Source organism: Sceloporus occidentalis, unplaced genomic scaffold (assembly GCF_023333645.1).
Source record: "Sceloporus occidentalis isolate IW3139 unplaced genomic scaffold, rSceOcc1.0.p SCAF_2, whole genome shotgun sequence".
Classification (NCBI taxonomy): Eukaryota; Metazoa; Chordata; class Lepidosauria; order Squamata; family Phrynosomatidae; genus Sceloporus; species Sceloporus occidentalis.
The window spans coordinates 58,204,256-58,225,789 of record NW_028316982.1 but is presented as its reverse complement, the minus strand read 5'-3'; the positions used below and the strand labels follow the sequence as shown (position 1 = coordinate 58,225,789).

At 41.2% G+C, this 21,534-nt stretch overlaps 1 protein-coding gene across 1 annotated transcript in view; it reads right to left on the bottom strand.

Moving 5' to 3' along the window:
* LOC149318391 (ectonucleoside triphosphate diphosphohydrolase 1-like) overlaps positions 1-21,195 on the bottom strand; it is a 53,739-nt gene extending 32,544 nt beyond the window's left edge. The window contains exon 1 of the mRNA XM_089509593.1: positions 21,074-21,195. Coding sequence (XP_089365719.1) covers positions 21,074-21,089 — 16 coding nt within the window. The 5' untranslated portion in view covers positions 21,090-21,195. The remainder of the gene's footprint in view (positions 1-21,073) is intronic.
* Positions 21,196-21,534: the final 339 nt, after the last annotated feature.

The window sequence follows — 21,534 nt, the reverse complement described above, 5'->3', positions numbered from 1 at the left end:
CTGAATCTACTGATTTTGTTTTTACTAAAACTCTGAAGCCAGAGCCATTGGTCATGCCAATTTTGGATTCTGGAAGTTAGAATTCAAAAGTGTACCCTTTTAAATAAGACAGTAGCTCAAGGAGATGGACACAATTGTTAAAAATTAAGGAATGGGATCCCTCTGAGTGTTGGGTATGTAGGCTAGATGCTAAGTGTCCTCAACACCTTTTCCAGCAAAAAAAAAAAAAAAACAAGTAAACTTGCTTCCCACAGAATTCCCACAAATGGGTCCTGCCAAGCTGCATCTGTCAAAGGCCTGGTTGGTTCTGTACAAAACAAAACATCTGCCTCCAATTTCCTGTTTTGATCTCCTTCCTGGATTGTTAATTCCATTCAAAACAACTTCCAATATTTCCAATCAAGAGTGCAGCTACAGCCACAAGACACAATATAGCCAGTGGCCAGAGAATGCACTTCAAATTATTTCTAGCAGTTAAGGCTCAAGGGTGTAAGGCTTAGAAATATTTTGTGGACTACAACTCCCAAATCATGCCAGCTGGAGAATTCAGAATTCATTTCAAAAATGTAGTTTTTCCCATGCATACAGTCAACTAGAAAGATCAATGAAATTATTAATTCCCAGTGTGATAACTACAAAGCAGTCTTGGACTAAAAACCTACAGGAACCTTATTGGATGTGAGGCCAATAAAACTTAGTGGGACAGTAAACACATTTAGGCTTTGCAACAAGTAAATGCATTTAGGTTTTTTATATATTCACTGAGCACAACTGTTGAGGCGCCAATAATTTTAAAACTATTCACCGCAAACTTTCCTCTCAGTCATATAAAAACAGATTCATACAGCTTTACACAAAACAGGTTTATAAATAATCCAAAATCCATTAGACAGTTCCATTGGTTACTGATGAAGGTATAACATAAAGGCAGATACTAAAAGAATGCCCCACTTGTTCTATTTATTATTAAACTCAGTATTTTATTTATATGGGGAGTCTGATGATGAGGAATTTAAAAGTAATATAAGTGTGAAGATCTATACAAGAGCAGCATCTAATCACCAGAAGGGAGCAAACACATAAAGCCATTTAAAAGCAGCATAACAAAATTTATTGTTGTTGTTGTGTGCCTTCAAGCCATACCATTTCTGTCTTATAGTGACACTTAAGGCAAACCCATTACGGAGTTTTCTTGGTAAGATTTGTTCAGGGGCTGTTTGCCATTGTCTTCTTTCAGGCTGACAGAGTATGACTTCCCCAAGGTCTCCTTATGGGTTTCCATGGCCAAACAGGGATTCGAACCCTGGTCTCCTGGTGTTCCAGTCCAACCACTACACTAAGCTGGCTTTCAAAAAACAACCATTTGGTGAAATAAAACATATTTGGTGATAACAGTCCTTGCTTTGTGATTACAGTAGAGTCTCGATTATCTGACATTCAGTAATCCGACATTCCGGATTATCCGACGTCGGACAGTCCATGGGCATGGCTTGGAGCCTTTACCACACCCCCAGCCAAAAAGGTCTCCAAGCGCGGCGGCGAGCCCCACCAGGTCCCAAGCACACTTTTTATAGTGATTGCAAGGCTTTTCATAGAGATTGCTAGGCTTTTCATAGTGATTGCAAGGCTTTTCATAGTGATTGCTAGGCTTTTCCTATGACCCTCCGGATTATCCAACATTTTCGACTATCTGACCATGAGACCGACCATTTACGTCAGATAATCGAGACTCTACTGTAACATGGTTATATGAGAATTCACTGTTGTTGCTATGTGCCTTCAAGATGTTTCTGATTTATGGCAACCCTATAATGGAACTTTCTTGGCAAGTTTTCTTCACAGGGGGGTTGCCATTGTCCTCCTCTGAGGCTGAGAGAGTGTGAGAGTATCTTTAAAACCTCTATATTTAATCTTTATAATTAATGATAGAGATACTTCTAGCATTGAGACGATTAACATGCAAGCATCTTGAAGGTCTAAAATAGAGCAGCAAATGGCAGTCCTTATCATTCTCCCAGGGCAAGGTACACAGTTCAGAAAGTTTTAACAGATCAAACTGAAAATCTCAGAGGTGCCTTTTCCCATTACTGGCAGCATAAAATTTGCAACACTAATGTACTTGGGACAGTGTGTATTGTAATAAGTTAAATAACAAACTAGCTTCAAAAACTAACTTCCCAAGCTCTGATCAGCTCTTAGCCAAAGCATGACGCCTGCTTCCACAGTTATCAAATGAACTGCAACTGAGATCCAAAAATCTTAATGGGGTTGTTCCCACTTAAGATTTGAAACGATTTAAAATACAATGTTTTTAATAAAATCGATTCAAAATAACACTGTTCTTATCCCGCTATCCGAATCGCTTTGTTCATCGTTCCCATCTGGTTATTTAAATCGAAGTTTTTACCTGCAAGTGTTCCTACTTGGCATGAAATCGGTGTTTAAATAAAGCGATTCTTCTCCTCCATACCTTATTTGGAGCTGTCAATCAATAGTACGTCAGAATGACGTAACGTTAACCCGGAATATTTGGAAGCGATTTATCTTTTGGCATCGTTTCCATTTCATTGACTGTTTGTGAATTTAGCGAATTTAGGAAACCCAAGCTCTTTCCAGAGGAACTATGGGATAGGTTTTCCATGACAGCATCCCCTCTTCATGTCTCCCAAAAGACAGCCAGGGAGAATCCCTTCAGAGAGCACAGAGATCAATGGGGGAGGCTTCTGGCAAAGCGAATTTAAGAAACCCAAGCTCTTTCCAGAGGAACTATGGGATAGGTTTTGCATGACAGCATCCCCTCTTCATGACTCCCAAAAGACAGCCAGGGAGAATCCCTTCAGAGAGCACAGAGATCAATGAAGGAGGCTGCTGGAAAAGCAGGGAGGGAGCACTCTTCCCAAAGATTCTCTTTCCAGGGTTGGAGGAGAAGGCAGATTCCATTTGAGAAATGGAGGGAGAAAGGCTCTATCCCCCCCCCCCCATTGATCAGAGCCCTTCCTTGCCTGGGCGAGATCAGATGCCTCCTCGCGAGGAGCCTTCCCTTCCCTGTCTGGGCGAGATCAGAGCCCAAGCGGGCAGGGAATGCCTCTTCGAGAGGAGCCTTCCCTTCCTGCCTCTCCTCCGTTAGAAATGGGCTCTCCCCACACAGAGGGGAGGTTGCAATCCACCTCTTATTGAAAGACCACAGCGGACAAAGGGGTGAGGGAAGCAAAAATGGCCACAGCCACGACGGATGGGGACAGAAAGGGCAACTCCCCCAAGGCCATCCCCATCGCAGTCCGCTCCTCCCATCCATCTAACACGATTCAAAGGCTGTCGTTCCTATTTAAATACTCCGGTTCCTAACTCGAATCAAGGGAAAAACGTAGGTCGGACCCTAGTGTTTTTTTAACACGCGTTAAATGAGGAAAATTCGATTTAAATTTTTATCCCGCTCTACGATTCGATTTGTAGTGGGGATGATTGCGGGTTGCTCTAGAACCATTCTAGGTTTAAATCGGATCCTAATAGGAACGCCACTCCTTGGATTCGATTCAGAACGCAGGGTTTCACCTAGTGGGAACAACCCCAATGAGATACTGACCAAAGTGACAAGACGGGATGATCAAAAAGATTAAAATGAAAGACAGGAATTTTTTAAGGTGTCCCTCTTCCCTTTCATTTCATTTTATCTGGCTTTTATATTTATTGTGAACTTGCTCTTTTTAATCATATTGTTATTATGACATCAATAACTTTACAATAGCTAGAGAAAGCTGGTTTTTTGAGGAGATTAATCATTTTTTTTAAAAGCAAAGAAGCTGTCAGACCCTCACTGGAGAATGAATGCAGCCTGGGTGGGAAAAGCTGGATGTGGAAGGAGGAAATTACATGTGATGAGTATCACGTGCAAGTTCAGATTGGATAACAGGGAAAGGAAGAATCCAGTCATTCATTGTTAAAGCTGTGCTCTGCTGAATTTTGTAACTATTGTGTCAGCAGTTGAAATGAGGTAAAATCCAGGATATCTGTAAGAAAACCACCTGTACACATTGTGGCTTCATTCTCCCACCTCCCACACTGCCCTCCAGCAGGCCTCTTTCAGATGACAATAGCAATAGCAGATGACAATAGCAGCCAGAAGTCATGTGATATCACATTCAATGCACCACCAATGTGCTGGTGCAGATGGTTGGACAGGGGAGGTCACAGGGCAAAAACTGGCCCTGACCCCCTTGTTGTCTTTCCCTGTCATAGATCCTTAAATGCATTCATATATTAGTCATTGATCACTACAAATCATGAAGCAAAAAGATTGGCTTATCCTCTTAAAACCATTAACAATTATTCTGAAAATAACATTTCTTAATTTTCCTGGCTGTAACTTCATTTGTTCTACTAATTTCTTTTTAAACAATGCCTCTTCCTTAGAAAGTCATACACCAGCCAGTTCATACAACTGCCTCTTGCTCTCTAGTTATATTAGTATTTTTTTTCTTGCTGTTCTGTTGTCTGTCAATATTTCTACACTTAAGCCACAAAAAGATCATCACATTTTATGTGGGTTGTTGCTTACTCTTTGAGTAAGCCTGACATTCAAACAAAACTATTTCACAGGAGCAGAAATCACACATTTCCAGAAGACCTGCTGCACAATAAATCTCTGGTCTACAATGGAATGAGATCAAGACTGTACAATTCCCTTTTTGGGGCCTTTTAAAAAAGTATTCATTTTGCAGCACTGACTACACTGGACTGATAAGGTAAGATTGCAGCCTCTACAAGGATTACAGGCTGATTCATGTGGGAAGCCTTCCAAAATTCTGAGAAAAAAGGGAACACAGGGAACTCATGTCCTCCTCAAGTTTCCAGAGCAGAAAACTCTTTCAGCACAAGAATAATGGTCATCCAGCTCAGTATTTTCATTTCTAATAAGACTAGATTTAAAGGCTTTGTGATTAGTAAATTTATAATAGGTCTAGGAGTGGAAGTACTCTGACCACCAGTCTCAGTTTTGGAGATACCCTTTCAGAGCGTAGAAGCGTTACTTTTTAAACTACAGCTGCCAGGATTTCCCAGCCTGCATGACCATTAATCATATTGGCTGGGGTATTCTGTTCGCCCACCTCTCAGACCAAGATTGTAATGTATAAGCAGGGGGACTTCTTACTGGGATGTTTTATTTATCTTTTTGAAACTTTTCCTTGTTTTCAAATGATTTCATATTGTTTTATGTGGTGGTTTTAATTGTTTTAATTTTTATTGTGAAGATTTTTTTTAATTGGCTCTCTCTGGTTCCACTCTAGAAGAAAAGCAGCATACAAATAAAATAAAATAAATATTCTGGAAGTTACAAAGCATTAAAAATAACATTCCTGAGCTATGCCTTGAAAATAGAATGACCCTATCTTAGTTAGGGACAGTGCTCAGTGTCACTGATTTGTTTTGAAATGGCAGAATTGGCAGTGCAGCAGGTATCATCTTGTTCTCCAAAGACGGTCATTCTTCTACTTACAGCTTTGCCTTTTATTGCCTTGGAAACTAAAACAGTTCAAATTGAGACACCCTAATTTTCCCTCCACTTCACAGCAAGCTGCAAGACTATGCATACCCTCCCTGTTTCCACCAGTTTTATAACTACTCCCCTCACACATGAATGCCATCCTGAAAACCCCCTCTCTACAGTTGTTTTACACCTCCCTGAGAGTCTTAAATGAACACTTTCTGAGGTGGCAGACATTTGTTCAAAATATTTTGTTAAAATTACACTTTAATGACCTTTCTACTTTCCACTAATTTGTCTAGTCCCCTTTCTAAACCAGCTTTTATACCTTCTGGCAGTATACAGGTACAGATCAGTTTGGAAAATAGACGTGTTCCTGAGCATTACTTCTTTAATAGAACATTGGGTAGCAGCCACAGAAATAACATGGGCAGAATAGAGATAAGGTCCTACACCCCCCAAAAAGGAGAGCAGTTCAACATATTTTCACAAACCTTTTATTAAAAACTAACAATATGCACACATGAAATTAAATAACAAGTTCAATGATTAAACAAAAACATTTTGAATCTTCTAGACACAACCTAAAAGTTCTTCCAAAATGTAGGGAAGTTATTTTGAGTCCCAAAGACCTTGCTGCAGGTAATCTAAAAGTTAGGAAATGAAAAGGGGCATGCTATAATTTTGCCTGTATAAACTGGCATCCATCGTTAAATGTACTGATCCCTGTAGCTTTCCACCTTCTTCTACTTAACTACCAGGCTGTTTGTCTAAAGGACACGTATATGTTTGGAGGTCACTTTAAGGCAGGGGTGGCAGCAATTTTGCAGGTCCAGGAGCCACTGCTGATGCATTTCAGTGATGCAACATTAAAGAAACAAAACAACTTTCTGTGTGTTCACAGCAGAAACAGCACTCATAGATGTGCATTTTGTTTTAGAGTTCATTCTTTCTAATCTGAAACATGGTATATACCCTGTTTGATTGAAAAAATATGTGTCCCCCCCCCCCCATATCCAGTTGTCAAGTGCTGCTGATTTTTTTTTTTTTTTCAATGTGCATTGGTAGTGGTGAGTTGCAGCTCATACTGGGATCTAGAGGCAGATACTTGTCCACATAAATGTGATGCATGTCTGTTTGTACTGTGATCATTGGCTCCTGGAGAAAGGAGACCTAACACTGTATTGGGTCATTTATGGACAGGTTACTAGGTGTGTGATAACCAGATGGTACAAACTATAAAGTATAAAAGAGTACAGAGCTTGGAAGTGTTATTTTTTCTAGACTACAACACCCAAAATCCCTCAGCCAACACTGGCCAATAATATTCCTCATCTCTAAAGTTGGACTGTAGCAACAAGTGGCATACCGGCACCGATATTGGGTTAGGGACCACGTAGCAACCACATGGTCCCTAACTCTAGTACGTAGTGGTGGCGTTACAATTGCGGCGTCCTGTCCATACGGGCACCACCATTGTGATGTAAGCACCACACGGTGTCTGCACTGCGCCACACGCCGCTTACTTTGGGAGTGTGCCAGTGGTGCACTTCCAATGTCATTGTGGCACCCAAAAAAGAACCCAGAGATACCAGGTTCTTTTTCCTCCACAATGACGGCACCCCATTTGGAGGCTGCGTTGTCCCTGCAGAAGAAAATAGGCTGCTGGCAGGCCACCCTTTTGCGGCGGTCTGTCCCAGGCCCTAAATACGAGTATCTGTGTGCACACCCCACAGCAATTTGGGAGGCAACAGCAAAGGATTTCTAGTTTTCTCTTCCTCTTGTGCTTGCTTCAGTTGATTGATTTCAGTTGATTTCAAGTTTTTCATCAGCTCCCCTTTCTGTCTAGCTTCACTAGCTCAGCTAATGGCAGAAGGTGTGAAGTTTATAAAAGCCACTCTGCCCCACCCGCATATAGATGACAGCTTAGTTCTTTGCATTACTGACTAATACTCAGGGGGAAGTATGCTCCTGTACCTACATAAGTAAGACCTCTTCCATTTACCATTCCTTCACAAGGCAGCACCAGATGTTGCAGAGGGGAAAGCAAATATTTCAGCAGCATCATACGGTTACTGGTACAGCTCAGGAGTCACTAGTTATAAGTGATGAGTTATTTGCAGTGATTCCTTTTTTGTATGACTAAGGCAAGGTACAGACCGCCCAAATGCACTGTGCTGGTGCCGATTTTAGGGTTAGGGACCATGCGGCAAACCCTAACCATAGCACAGTGCTGTGAGTCACTTACAACATTGGTGCACTTGTGATGTCCGCCCTGCAGCTCAAAAAGGGAAGCTGCACTGTTTGGCAGCTGTGGCTTTCCTCCGGAGGGAATTAGGCCACTGGCAGGCCACCTTTTTGGGGCAGTCTGTCCGGCGCCTAAAACATACAGACTCAACCTGTACTACAACTGTAATATAACGAGGGGTACTGCATTCCTTTTGCCAGAGTCACTATGTGGCTCAACAGACTTTGGAGTGGCCTACAAGGCCCCTTTCCTCACTAGATCGGGGCCGTGGCAACTACATGCCGCACCCCGATCTGGCCTTTCCCCAGTACAAAAAGAAGCTGCAGAAAGCCACTTCTTTTCACACTGGGGAAAAGGCCCCTTTGCCATCACAGTGGCACTTTCCAGCGCTCCTTTTGGTATGCATCATCTGGATGCAGCACCAAAGGAGAGCTGTGACACTGCCCGCTGTATGGTCGGACGCATGGTGTGACGCTGGTGTCAGGGCAGCGTCGGGATGTATGTTGTGAGGACGTTATGCCTCTGCCCTGCGCCGAGGCTGGTGTTTAGTGCCTGTCTGTTGAGGCCCTATGACTTTGCCATTCTGGAGTGACCACAGGCTTTTCAGTCACTTACGGCATTCTGTTTGTTTTGTTTTTAAATTTATTTTAGTTATTGTTTTTAAAGCAATTAATTTAGTTACATTTGTAGAGTGAGAAATTAAAAAGTGGCTTTCTAAAAATATGAAGCTATAACATATAACATAAGTGACTACTGTACTGCCTTGGAACTATACACTGTTTGCTTTGTAAAAGTAAGCTCAAACTATTGGCAAGCTCCTACTATTATAAGTAAGATGTCACAGGGCGTTTATCTCCCTAGAGAATCCGATTCACCTTTTCTTATGCCTCAGAAAGTGCTCAAAGGCCACCTAACAAACAAATATTTGGCCAACAGTCAGTGTGCTTCAAAGCAAAAAGCAAAAACTTTCAAAAAACAAACTCAGTGCTACTTCGTATGGAAAAAGCAGCAGCTGTCCTCAGGACATACCCACTGTTCTTCTTAAATGCTGATGACCGCTCTTGCCAAAAACAGTAACACACATTTCTTCTGAGCAAGCTTCTTTAACTTAACAGGGACATGAGGGAGATTAAGAAGTTGCCTATGTAACAGTCTTATGTAACTGCGTTCATGTCTGGTGAGGAAATGGGACTTACCATAATCTGCTGCAGCTGTTGGAACTGGAGTACAAAAGGCTGGAAGTGATCACCATGTCTGCTCTACAAGGGTGATCTGAGAGTTCACTCTCTTTTTTCTTTTATGTATCCTCCTCCAATTGTCTCCTTAAAGGATGTCATCCTTTAACAATAACTGCTTAATCTTCCAAACAGATAGAAGACTATACCAGTAACCAGTTGGGTTTAATTCATCTCCATTTGGCATACTCCGGTTATGATGATGTTTTGGAGGAATAACAATAGCAGAAGCATTGCTTTTAAAAAGAGCCAGTTCCTGGTGTGATCTGTTTCAAATGAACTGTCATTACCAATAGCAATAAATTTGAAAGTTCCTAGAACTTCAAAATTAAAACAAATGTTTTTTTCTTTTCATTAAAACAAGTTTTTATTTTATATAAAAATGTGAGTTAAGCTTGGAAAAATTGCTTTTGGGAGGGTTTTACAGTTCACAGTGGATTCATATTGGCTGGGGGAGTTTCTGAGAGATATAACCCAGAAAGGTAATTTTTCTAAGCTCTGTTTACAAGTCACAAAAGGTTTATTCTGCTGAGATCACAAGAAGTCATGAGGTCCTGTCTCTAAGTCTCAATGTATGAAGGGGAAGCAAGGCTTCACTGACTAGCTTGCCTTTGATGTCACAAAGGGAAAAATCAATGGCACATATAAGGTAAAAGTAAAGGTTTCTCCTTTGATAAAGTTGTCAAGTCGTGTCCAACTGTAGGAGGCAGTGCTCATCCCCATTATTAAACCAAAGAGCTGGCATTGTCAAAGATGACTCTGTGGTCTTGTGGCCAGCATGGCTGCACAGAACGTTGTTACCTTCCCACCAAAGTGGGTACCTATTAATCCACCTGAACTTTTACATGCTTTCAAACTGCTCGGTTGGCAGAAGCTGGGACTAGTGATGGGAGCTCACTCCATCACATGACACTCGGATCTCGACCTGCAGAACTTGCAATCGTTAGACTAGGCATCTTAACAGCTAAGCCACTGCAACTCTATGCACATAGAGTTGTACAAATGTTTGGGAACCCTGGACAGTCAGCATTCCCAAATGCTAAGAAGCTTCCACATTTGCAGCAGTATTGTAAGAAGGGATTTTCTTTGCACACTGTACACAAAGAGAGACCAGGAGTTGGGGCCAGTGAACATAGCCCAGCTTCGCTCTTATGCTCTGAGAAAATCTGCAAGACATTCTTTTAAAGAGCACTTTTGTTTCACTCTGTTCTGCACTGGTCACTTCTGGAGTATAATGTCACAATCTACCAGTATTTTCAAAACTGCTGTACCACCTGTGTGTGTGTGTGTGTGTGTGTGTGTGTGTGTGTGTGTGTGTGTGTCTGTCTGTCTGTCTGCCTGCTCTCCCCCCCTCCACTCTCTCTTCCCCCCCCCCCCCCACACACAGTCTGTCTCTCTCACAAAGAAAAGCCCAGTGGGCAGAAGTTTTCTGGTTCTCTTGTTGGAATGAACCTGGGGAGTGGCAAGCAGTTTGATGGGAATGGAAGTTCCCTCAGTTTTCATACAACCTAAGGCTCTTGGATTATATCCACACAGATCACCTCTGTGTCTGATGTAGCATTGATTTTAACAACATAAGAGGCACTTACTTTCTTTAAGGCTGCCAGGCATCCAGGGGCATTTGGAACAAGAAGCAGCATGGGTGGTTGCAAAATTATATATCCCTAACATTTGCAAACTTTAAAGTATGTTGGTTCAGATTACAGCACTACATTTGGGTTGAATTTTAAAAGTTATCAAACTTCAAAACATCACCACACACACACATCAGACCTTGGGATATTACTCAGCACATCTTGGCAGTGTTTCAGGTACAACTAGAGAGGAGTTGTAGAAGCTACTGCAAAGATGAAATGTGCCTATGAGACCACAAGGAGCAGCAGGCAAGCACCAAGTGTTGGAGCAACAGTTGAATTATTCAGACATTTGAGCTGACAGCTCTTGCAGAATTAAGTTAAAGGTAGCTTTGTGCCAAGATAAAAACTAATACTATGTTCACATCACATGTACTTTCATCTGTTTGTGCACAATGAAGCCTGATCTGCAGCCTTATAAAGTTGCCTCCAAAAGGAAAATATTGTATTTGACAAGACAGTTGTTCATGTACTCCCTACTTTGGTTCCCACCTCCACCCAACAGCTATGATTGGAACCTTCTAGAGCTGGGTTAGCATTTAGAACCCAAAACGATTTTGATTATCTTCCTGGCCAATCATGGTGTTATTCAAAGGTTCAGTTTAAGATAAGGACAAAGGGCTCAGAGATGGATTAATATCATAAGCAGCATTATTTACCCAAAGGGGATTGAGTGTTTTTGTCTGTGATGTTTGAAAGCGACTCTGTTTGCAATATCATGGACTTGTTTGAATTTTGCCAATAATTACTTTTAGGACATATGGTTCATTGTGTTAGCTATACCACATGCTAATATTGGCAGGTGCCACTGTCAATTACATTCAAAATTGTTTCCTGCAAGGAGCCTGCTTCTCATAATCACTTCAATGAGACTGGCAGGTAATTTGCAGGCATTACATAAGTGGAAAAATGGAAAAGCATGTCTCCAATCTTGGAAGGCAAAGGGCCATTATGTGTGTAATATAGCAGTAATATTTACTTATTAGTTACATTTATATCTCACCTTTATTCAAATAAGTTATAGGCAGCACTCATTTCTCTCTTCCTCCCCACTTATATCTTCACAACAACCTCTAAGGTAGGTCATGCTGCAAGACAATGACTGGATAAAATTCACCAACTGAATTTCACAGCTTTGTGAAGACTTAAACCTAGATTCCAGTCCAACACTCTAAACACTAGATTGCACTAACCACTAGACTAGATTAACCACCCCTCTCCCCAGCAATCAAAAAGCTCTAGAGGATATAATATATCCACATTGTTGTGGACGTGGCAACAAATTATTATTTTATTATTATTATTTAACAAATGCAATCCTGCTCCACCAGCCACAACTTTTATTCATTTGTATTCCCTTGGTGTATCCTTGGGTCCATACCCAAGCTGCTATACTAGCAAGTACTCTTTACTGAAAGCCCTTTCTCATCTCTTCCAATTTGGTGTTATCGGCACTGTCCAAAGAGATATGCCCAAAGTTGCCCATATTGTACTTGTTCTGGTACAGATTTCCCCAATGGATTTATGTATGAAAAGAATGGATATATTGTTGAAGGGCATTTTCTCTCTGGGTGTTCTCTTCTAGGTTAAATTACCTTTATATAATGCTCTTTGATGAGGGACCAGCAGCTAGTTTTAGAAGTTCTAATAAAGCAACTTAAGTTGTATCAGAGTGGCTGGATATACCGTACCCTTTAACATTTAACAAATAAAACTGGGGCACATGTGGCCAAGCAACATCAGAGTGTGGTCAAGTTGGTAAATGTTATTAATGAAGAAAAACACATAAGATAGGAGAGGCTGCAGCAGTTTGCTTTTCCCTGAGCCTACCAAGAAGGGCAAGATTCTACCCCTTCTTCTCGTCTCCCTACTACTGAGTTAACTGAGTGGACACTAATTTTTCACTTTAAACTCAATTTGGAGCAGCTCAAGTAAGCTGAAGACAAAGGGGGAAAGTGGGAAGAGGACTGAGAAACTGAATCATTTAAAAAGCAGATGAAAAAATATGGTCAACAGTTGGACTAGCATTTCAAGAATCTTCTCAGCCTTATAGGAACCTCTTTGAATAGATCTTGCCAGGAAAACCCAATGACAGGGTTGCCATAAATTGGACTCAAGTTGAAGGCACATAAAAGTATTGGACTAGGTCTCCATGAGACTATCCCCACTGAGCCATGGAAATTCCATGGGTGACTCACACTTTCCCAGCCTTCAAGGAAGATAAATGCAAGCCTCCCCCAAATAATTCTTGCCAAGAAAACTCTAGAATAGGGTCAGAGTTGACTCAAAGTCAGATAGAAAAAACAACTATCATCTGTCTATTAATGGACATATTTAAGGTCTTTTATTTAAAAAAGCTTTTATCAGTGGTATGCCACCAACATATAAGGGTTGCAATTCATTTCTTGAATAGCAATATGGTACAGCGAGCCAAACAAAAATGTTTTATGGTGTTCACAGAACAAGTTGACAAAGCCACACAATTTTACTCTACTATCATTTACTGTTGTGAGTGGCTACAAGAGAAACATATCCTATACTTGGAGTCAAGGTAAAGGGAATTGTGAAGGGAAGTGAAAGTAAGAATGGCCATCTGTTGGAGATGCTTTGATTTGGATTTCCTGCATGGCAGGGGTTGGACTGGATGGCCCTTGCGGTCTCTTCCAACTCTATGATTCTAAGAAATACACATTTTATCTTAAAATGCTGTAGCCCAATTTGAAAACTGAATGGTCAAAACACAGACCTATATAATATTGTAGATAAAACTGACAAACATTCCAAATAGCTTATAAGTGGGACAGAAATGACTTCTATCAAATCCAGCATTTTTTATCTGGAAAATGAAACTCTATGATAGGTACTTCTCTCTGTATTACACAAAGTGTATACTGTACAGGCAAATATAGGCCTTTTCTGGCCAGGATACTCCAAAGCAGCTCTGACCTGCCCCCATTACCTCAGTCTTCGTTCCCACTCCATAAGATCTGGAGCAACACACCTGTTATTTTACTCCATTTTAAGGCTATTATAGCCCAGTTCTGTGCAGAATGTGTCAGATGTCATCTGCACTGTTCGCACTAGAACCAAGGTTTGGGATGTGTGTTGTTTGGGCAGGACAGTGCCAGAAAATGGGCCTTTTGGCCCATACAGACAAGGCCATACATACAAAATCAGGTAGGCTGAGGAGCACAGGAAGAGAATAAAGAAAACACTGGACTACACTGTCTTGACAACAATGGCATCTCTGTAAAAAGGTAAATGAACAAAGGCTGGCAATTCCACAGAAGAGGACTAATAAGAGAATGAACCCACTAATAATACACAGGAAGACTCTGGGTGCAATCTAGGTGAACACTGTTATGGAGGAGTCAGTAAATATTGCAGAAATAATTGGCAGTCTCTTGCTAAGTACTCTAGAACGATAGTAGGACAAACAAGGCTAAACCCAAGACATTTTGCTGCCTGAAGGAAAAGAACAAATGGCATCCCAATTCACCCAAGTGAAGTGGCCATGCTGGTAATAAGATTCTAAGAAATATAAACCGAAGAATAATTTCTCTATGATCTGGTGCACAGTACTCAAGACCAGCCTTTTCATTTGGTGCTTGAGGGAGAGAACAACATAAGCACCTCTCCCCACTTCTGGCAGTAAAAATACAACAACAACAACACAATTTGCTGCTCTTTCATAAGACCCCAAATCTATTGTTTGAGGTTGCTTCTTCATGCTGCCTGACAGTAGGACCAGCCTTGAGAGCTAATTTGGAAATGTAAAGTTCTGAATTGGTTGCGTAAATTTCAGATAGAAATCATAAAATGCATGTTTCACTTTCAGTCAGAGCTGTCCTCCTAATCTGCTTGTATACTAGGGTCTTATCATGACCTTTTGGTTGAAAGCAACTCTCTTATTCTAAAACAATTTACGTCCATGAGACCACAAAACCAGTTCCCACATTCTGTTTCATTATTGTGCAACCGTTGATTTAAAATCTAGATTATTCTAGTTTAAATTACCTTTTCTCTGTTTCTTAACCAAACACCACAAGTATCCAAACTATATTCTAATCAACTCTTCACACTGAGATGCAAATAGATTTCAGACCGCATGGGAACTGAAACATTCAGAATCAGAACTGTTAAATGAAATGCTATGGAAGGGAATTTGGCATGCCTCACTTTATAGTTCCATCTCAGAATAATACAGAGAGAATACCTGAACAGTAGTTTATACATGGGCTTTATTTTCTTGAAGTAGGGCAATAGAGCCAATGTGGTGTAGTGGTTTGAGCACTGGACTATAACTCTGGTGGAGTCCAGGGTTTGATTCCCCGCTAGGACATGGAACCTTGGGCAAGTCACATACTCTCAGCCTCAGAGGATGGCAATGGCAAACCCTCTGAAAAAACTTACCAAGAAAACCCCATAAGTTAGCCTTATGGTTGCCTTAAGTCAGAGATGAAGGCACAACAATACCAAGGATTTAGGATAAATATTTTAAATGTATTGAGTCAAACACCACATCAAACTGTCCAGTTTTCAGAAGCATGATTGTTGTTATTGATCTTTGAGAACCAACCTCCCCAACCACCATCACCCCCCAAAAAGACCTACTGTAATTGCATTGCTATTAGGGGCTGCTAGACTGGACGTTTCTAAAAGATGGGAAATTGTAATAAAAATTTCTATTAGAATTGGATGAACAGAATTGGAAATATGCTCTTCTAAAAAAGGAAAGAAAAGAAGACTTTCTGACTTTAAAAAAAAAGCATGTTCACAGACAAATGAATTCAGTAGCCAATACAAGCAATTTGATGGAATTTTATTTCATTGACTTACAAAGACTCATCTCTCCATTGGCTAGATTTCCAACTAGATTTCCAACTCAGGTCTCAGAAAGCTCAGTTTTAACAATTACATGAGATTTCTGGTAACTTCTCAAAACCAAGTGAAAGATTTGAGTGTCAACAGAGACACCCATCTTCACAACTTCTTGGACTACCTCTGTACATTTTATTTTCAGGCTTCCAACTAATTACCGTGAGGTTATTGAATCATTTTGCACTCAAAAGTTTCTTTCAATTGGTCAGATAATGTCTTTAAAATACTTAGAAAATGCTCTTTCTTAAATGCTAGCTGACCATATCACGCTCTAGTGTAAAAGGACAGCATCAGATATTTTTAAGACTCCTGGCCAAGATTTCTATTATATGTCTTGTTGTTATGAAATTCTCCTCAAACACGTTAAGAAGGATGAAAAATAGCTTGGAAGTCCTTCCTCATAAAAGTCAAATGGCATCCATAAATTTCCAACTCAATTGTCATTGCAGAACCTGACAATAATATGAAAAACACTGTTTTGCCTTCTGTTGGAGAGTTTTCAGCATTCGGTAAGCATTCTTTCCACTCATTATATTCAGTGGGTTTATCAGTCTGAAATTGTTAGGGTGAAAGTAAACAAGATTTTTTTAAAAAAAGAACAACACTATTTTAATTTTAACCCATTCCTCTTTTCCTCCCCCCTCTAAACATTGTTTCAGAATGAGACATTGGACACGCTATCATTTTGATAATGATAAAGGATAACAGCCTTTGCTGTGTATTCCAAACATTTTAAACACAAGGGAATGCATTATCCTAACATTCTCAGTCTTTGCCAACCTCAAATCTGTCTCAGTTCTTCCTGAGGACCTGATTGAACCTTCTAAACATTTTGCGGATTGTCTAACCTGCAGAACAGACTGTACAGTAAACATGATAACTGAGTAACACTAAATAAGACACAAGTAATTAGGGAGATGTCTTGCCAGACATGGAGCCTATCATAGATCTTCCTTGTTTTATGTTACGTGAAGCTTTATGCTCTCTTAAAAATACATAAGTTGTGAATATAGGGAGAAGCCAGAAATGTTTAACCCTATCACACAATAGGCACTCTGAAGTTTGTGTCTGGAGTAAATATTATCCCCAGTGAATAGCTTGCATGGGATAAACCCCAGGGACAATGGACAATGGGCAAATTGGGGGCTTAAACAGCAATTATCCGGTGCAAAACACGATATCGCAATTTAATTTTTTTGCACACATTGCTATTAGACAGGCAATAAGGCAATAAAGAGAAACAAATCATTTTGGGGATTTCTCCGTGAAAGATTTGCTGCTTTTTGTTGCCTGTTTATTACCAGTTAATTGCCTGTTTAATAGCAATGTTGTGTAAAAATCTTAATTGTGATATCTCGTTCTGAATGGGATAATCGCTGTGTAAACCTCCGCTTTTGCCTAATTTCTCCCGTGTGATAAGGTCCAATGTTACATTATATATGTGCAAGTGAATATGTACAGACAAAAACCAAAACACTAAAGATAGTTGTGTTAGACCGTGAGAAAAGAAACACAACAATGCACAGTTGGGCAATACTTTTATTAAGGCTAGCCCAAATACCACAAAAGCCCTGAAGCTTTTGCATTTTCGAGAATTCTTCTTGTGGTACAAAAAGCATGAGATGAGGAAAAAATAGAAATGTCACAAAAATCTGGCCAGATGTTGTACCCAGGAGGTCTGTAGTTTATTTGATATCATAACCCATCATTTGTTTTGTACTGGATAGTGTTACTCACGGTCACCACTGCAAAGAAATGGCCCAGCTAGGAGGGCACCTGTACTGAGATCCCATTATTCCAATATGGTAGGAACTGAACTGATTGCCACTTGCTTTCCAAATCTAGTTCAAGGTGTTAGTTTTACATTTTAAAGCCAAAATGATTTGGGTAATGCCTCTCTAAGGGATCAGTTGTCTTGTTTTGAATGTTTCTAGATGGAACTTCAGGAGAAATCCTCTTAAGAACAACTCATCTCCAAAGGTCTACTTGGCAGGGACATAAAAGAGGATTTTTCCTATGTTGCTTTCAAATTGTGAGACACACTCCACATAGACTGGCAATCTGACCCCCCTTCTACTTTTGGGAATGGTATAAAGACACATCTCCTCGAAATGCCCTTTTAAACCATTTTGATGTCTATTGATTACTTTGCAGATTTTAATGGTTTCTTCTTTATTGTTTATGTAATGATGTTTGTAAGACCTCTGAGTGCCATTTTTAGTGGAAAGGTTGGCTAAAAATATAAATAAATAAACAAATATAGCTTTCAGTGCCATGAGGAAAGCCAAACTGGGTGGTTGGACCCAATTTGCTGGATGTGCCCAATGTATTACAGAAGCCTTTAGTTTTTTAGTGAGATAAGTCAGAACTGGAAGAAACCTCTCTAGAGTATCAATAAGTCAGAGGAAATCCTTTAATTGGCTAGTGTGAGAAGGACCCAAGTCTCAGCAGCTTTTCATACTTATCTTGTAGTCCTGTATTGTCCATACATTCATCTTTATATAGTTCATCTTTGATTACCAAGTAATACAGAGAGCCAAGAAACGTAAGGGCAACAGTGGTCCACTCAGGGGGAAACTCTGGAGGAAGAGGTCCAGAGCCCATCTCAGAAGAATTAAAAGATCCCACAAATTCTACCTAAACAATGAGGGAATCGAAATAGTAAAAGATTCCTCATACCTAGGATCAAATATTGATCAGAACAGAGAGCACAGCCAAAAAATAAGAAGAAAACTAGGAATAGGAAGGGCAGTGATGAAAGAACTGGACAAAATCCTAAAGGCTAAAGATATACAACTTTGCACTATAGTTAGAATAGTCTAAGCCATTGTATTCCCCATTACCATGTACAGATGTGTAAGCGGGGCAGTGAAGAAAGTGGACAAAAAGAAAATCTACATATTTGAGATGTGGTGCTGAAGAAGAGTGCTGAGAATACTATGGACAGTCAAAAAGACAACAAATGGGTCCTTGAACAGATCAAGCCTGAATTCTCCCTGGAAGTCAAAATTATTAAACTGAGGCTGTTATAATTTGGCCACAACATAGGAAGGCATGGCCCATTAGAAAAGGCAATAATGCTAGGGAAGATAGAAGGTTAAATGAGCATTTTAAAACAACCTAAATGGGTTCACTTGATTTGTGACCAATATCTGCCAGTGTTTTCTTACTCTTTCAAACTACCTTCTGGACACTTCTTCTCAGCTGCCATTAAAAGAAAAATCTTATGAGTACGTTATTAGGAAAAGGAGATTCCTCTTTCTTCTTTTCTTTTCCAAGGTAAGTGCTATTAGGAACAGGAAGAGAAGCTTAACTCTGGCAACCTGAATTTCTTTTCTCTTGCATTCAACAGCTTTGGCAGATAATGGTTTAACAGGGCAACCTCATCTGCCTGCAGTAAGACTTCTCCTATTGCATTTCCTGTACAAAAGGAAGCAGAAGTTCAGAAACCAGGCTAGTATCAAAAAAGAGAGGCTTCCCCAGCAAAATAAAGGAGCTACCCCTTTTGCCTGTGTCTGCAGCAGACAAGTTCAATGACACAACTTCCTGGGTAGCCTGTCAAATGTGAAAAAGGTAACAGAAACATTTGTGACAGCCCAACCCCAGCTAGTTGCAGAAGATAACCGTGGTACGGCTATATCTTGGGAAACAGATATAGTGTAACAGTCAAAGAACTTTCAGAGAAGCAGCCCTGTTAACTTTCTTGCAGCATCAAAAAGGAGGAAGGGAGGGGGAGGGGAAAAAAGAATGGGGCAGCACATATAAGACTGGTTTTTAATTTTCGCATGAGCATTCAAGGATATACACTCACACTTTGGATGCAGCAACTAATATTAAAGTCTCAGGTACAAAGCATATTTATACAGTTTATACAGGCATGGAATAGATACACACTGTTACACTACCACAACTGTATAAATATGCTTTATATCTGATGCCTTAATACCACTTGTTGCTGCATTCAAAGAAGTGTGTTTATATCCATGAATGCTCATGCAAAATAAAAACCAGTCTTAAAGGTACTCCCACATCATCCCCCTCACTCATTCCCTCCTTCTTAAGTCATAAAATTGTACAGCTGAAAGAAACTCCAAAGGCCACCTAGTCCAATCTCTGGTCCCTTCAGGAATCCACACCTAAAACAGTGCTACTCAGAGTCATGGTCCCTGGACAGATGCAAGTCCCTGAACCATTGGATGTTAATTCCTGACAAGTTTCCAAGAAAGGATGAAACAATTGCACCCAATGGTCTCAAATTTGGTACCAATCCCTGGAGAACTGGGCAGAAATTAACTGCAAGTCTCTCACATCAGACAGCCTAAGAAGCACTGACCTAAAACATCAGCTAGCCTGACCTAACAGACCCAGCCTCTCTTTGAAAACCTCCAACAACAAAAAAGTCCAACAAGCAGAAAAAGCCCCAGAACACTCTCAGATCCTATGGTCCTTAGGTCCTCTGCTGGGATCACTCCCACCAGGAACTCACACTGCTTGTCCCTCTAGCTGAGTAGTGACAGCAGTCTTCAACTGAGGACTTTTCCTTCCTCACCTACTAGCTGATCGTTGTAACTTCAAAGACCCTGGAATCATCTACATGCAAAGCAGGTGTTCTACTATTGAGCAAAGTACTTCTCAATGCACCTGTTAGCATGCCTTCTTAATAATTCTCCTCTTTTTCAGATGCAGAAAAGAGAGAACCAAGAGCTGCAAGAAAACGTTCACATAAGTAGACATCTGAGCCCCTCTCACACATTTGTATCATGTGCAATTGTTATTAATGCTGAATGGATTGCAGGAGACGGTGCAAATGTGCATGGCAGCCAGTGTGCAGAAAATGACAAAACTCAACCTGTTGAATGAAAACACTGCAGACACAGACTTGTCCTCCCTCCCTCTCATACTTGGTCAAGCACATGTCCAGAATGCACTCCACCCCAATACACTCCAGTCTTTGGAAAATAAGGACTGCATGGCATGGGAGCTTTTCCCCATGTAGTCGCCTTACCTGTCCAAAACACCAATATCCATAATTCTTTTTTATTGGCCTCTGGCCTTCAAAGGCAGGATCGCTTCTCACATCTATGCACCTTTCTGTTGCTCTCTTTCTATACAATCTAAACTTGGGAGCTGAAACTCATGCCAGTTTCACAGAATGGAAGGAATGCAGAAAATCTGTGTGTCCCAGAGCCCAAAATAAATCTCCTTAACAGTGAATTCATCGTCTCAGAAGCAACACACACACACAGGGAATATGAGTGGGTCCCCTCAACTAGCTATGCCTCTGCAAGGCTTGTGCTGTTTTTGGAGAGGTCCATCTGGAAGAGGCAGAGTGAGTTCCCTCCTGAATGGCAAGGCTGAATGGTGACACACATCACATGAATATTCATGACTTCCCCAACTTCTCTCTATGGCCAGGCTGAGCTCAGAGCGGGGCTGAGCAGCCAGCCAAGTCCCCTCTCCCCCTCCTGGCTCCCAGATCCTCCTTTGGGTTGGAAGGAAGGTGCGAGCGAGAGAAGGAGGGGGATGCCTGGTCCTTGGCTGGAGCTGCAGGGAGCCTGAAGGATGATGCCTGGCTGGGGTCCTCCTCTCTTACCCTTTGGCCGGTCCATCAGTGCCTGGCTGGGCCCCTCGCCTCCTCCGCTGGCTCCTCCGGGCTCCGCTGCGACCAGGGGCACATGCAGGAGGCTCGGCTATTTAACGGTCCAGGGGCGGGGGAGGAGGGATCAGCCAACTGGGCAGGACTCCCAAGGAGAGGAGAGGAGAGGAGAGGAGAAGAAGGAGCCTCCGATGGAGCGCAGCAGGACGCAGGGCAGCAGACACCCTTCTCTCAGCGCTCCAGCCAAGAAGAGGAAGGCCCCAGACAGCCTTTGGGGAAGCCCAGAGCTCCTTCGGCCACACAGGGACACCTTTCTTTCTTTCTTTTTGCCTCTCTCTCTTCTTTCTTTCTGCTTCTCTCCCTCCCTTTTTTCCTTCCTTTCTCCCTTTCTTCCTCCCTCCCTCCCTCCCTTTCTTCTGTGTCTTTCTCTCTCTCTCTCCCTTCCCTCTTTTCTTTCT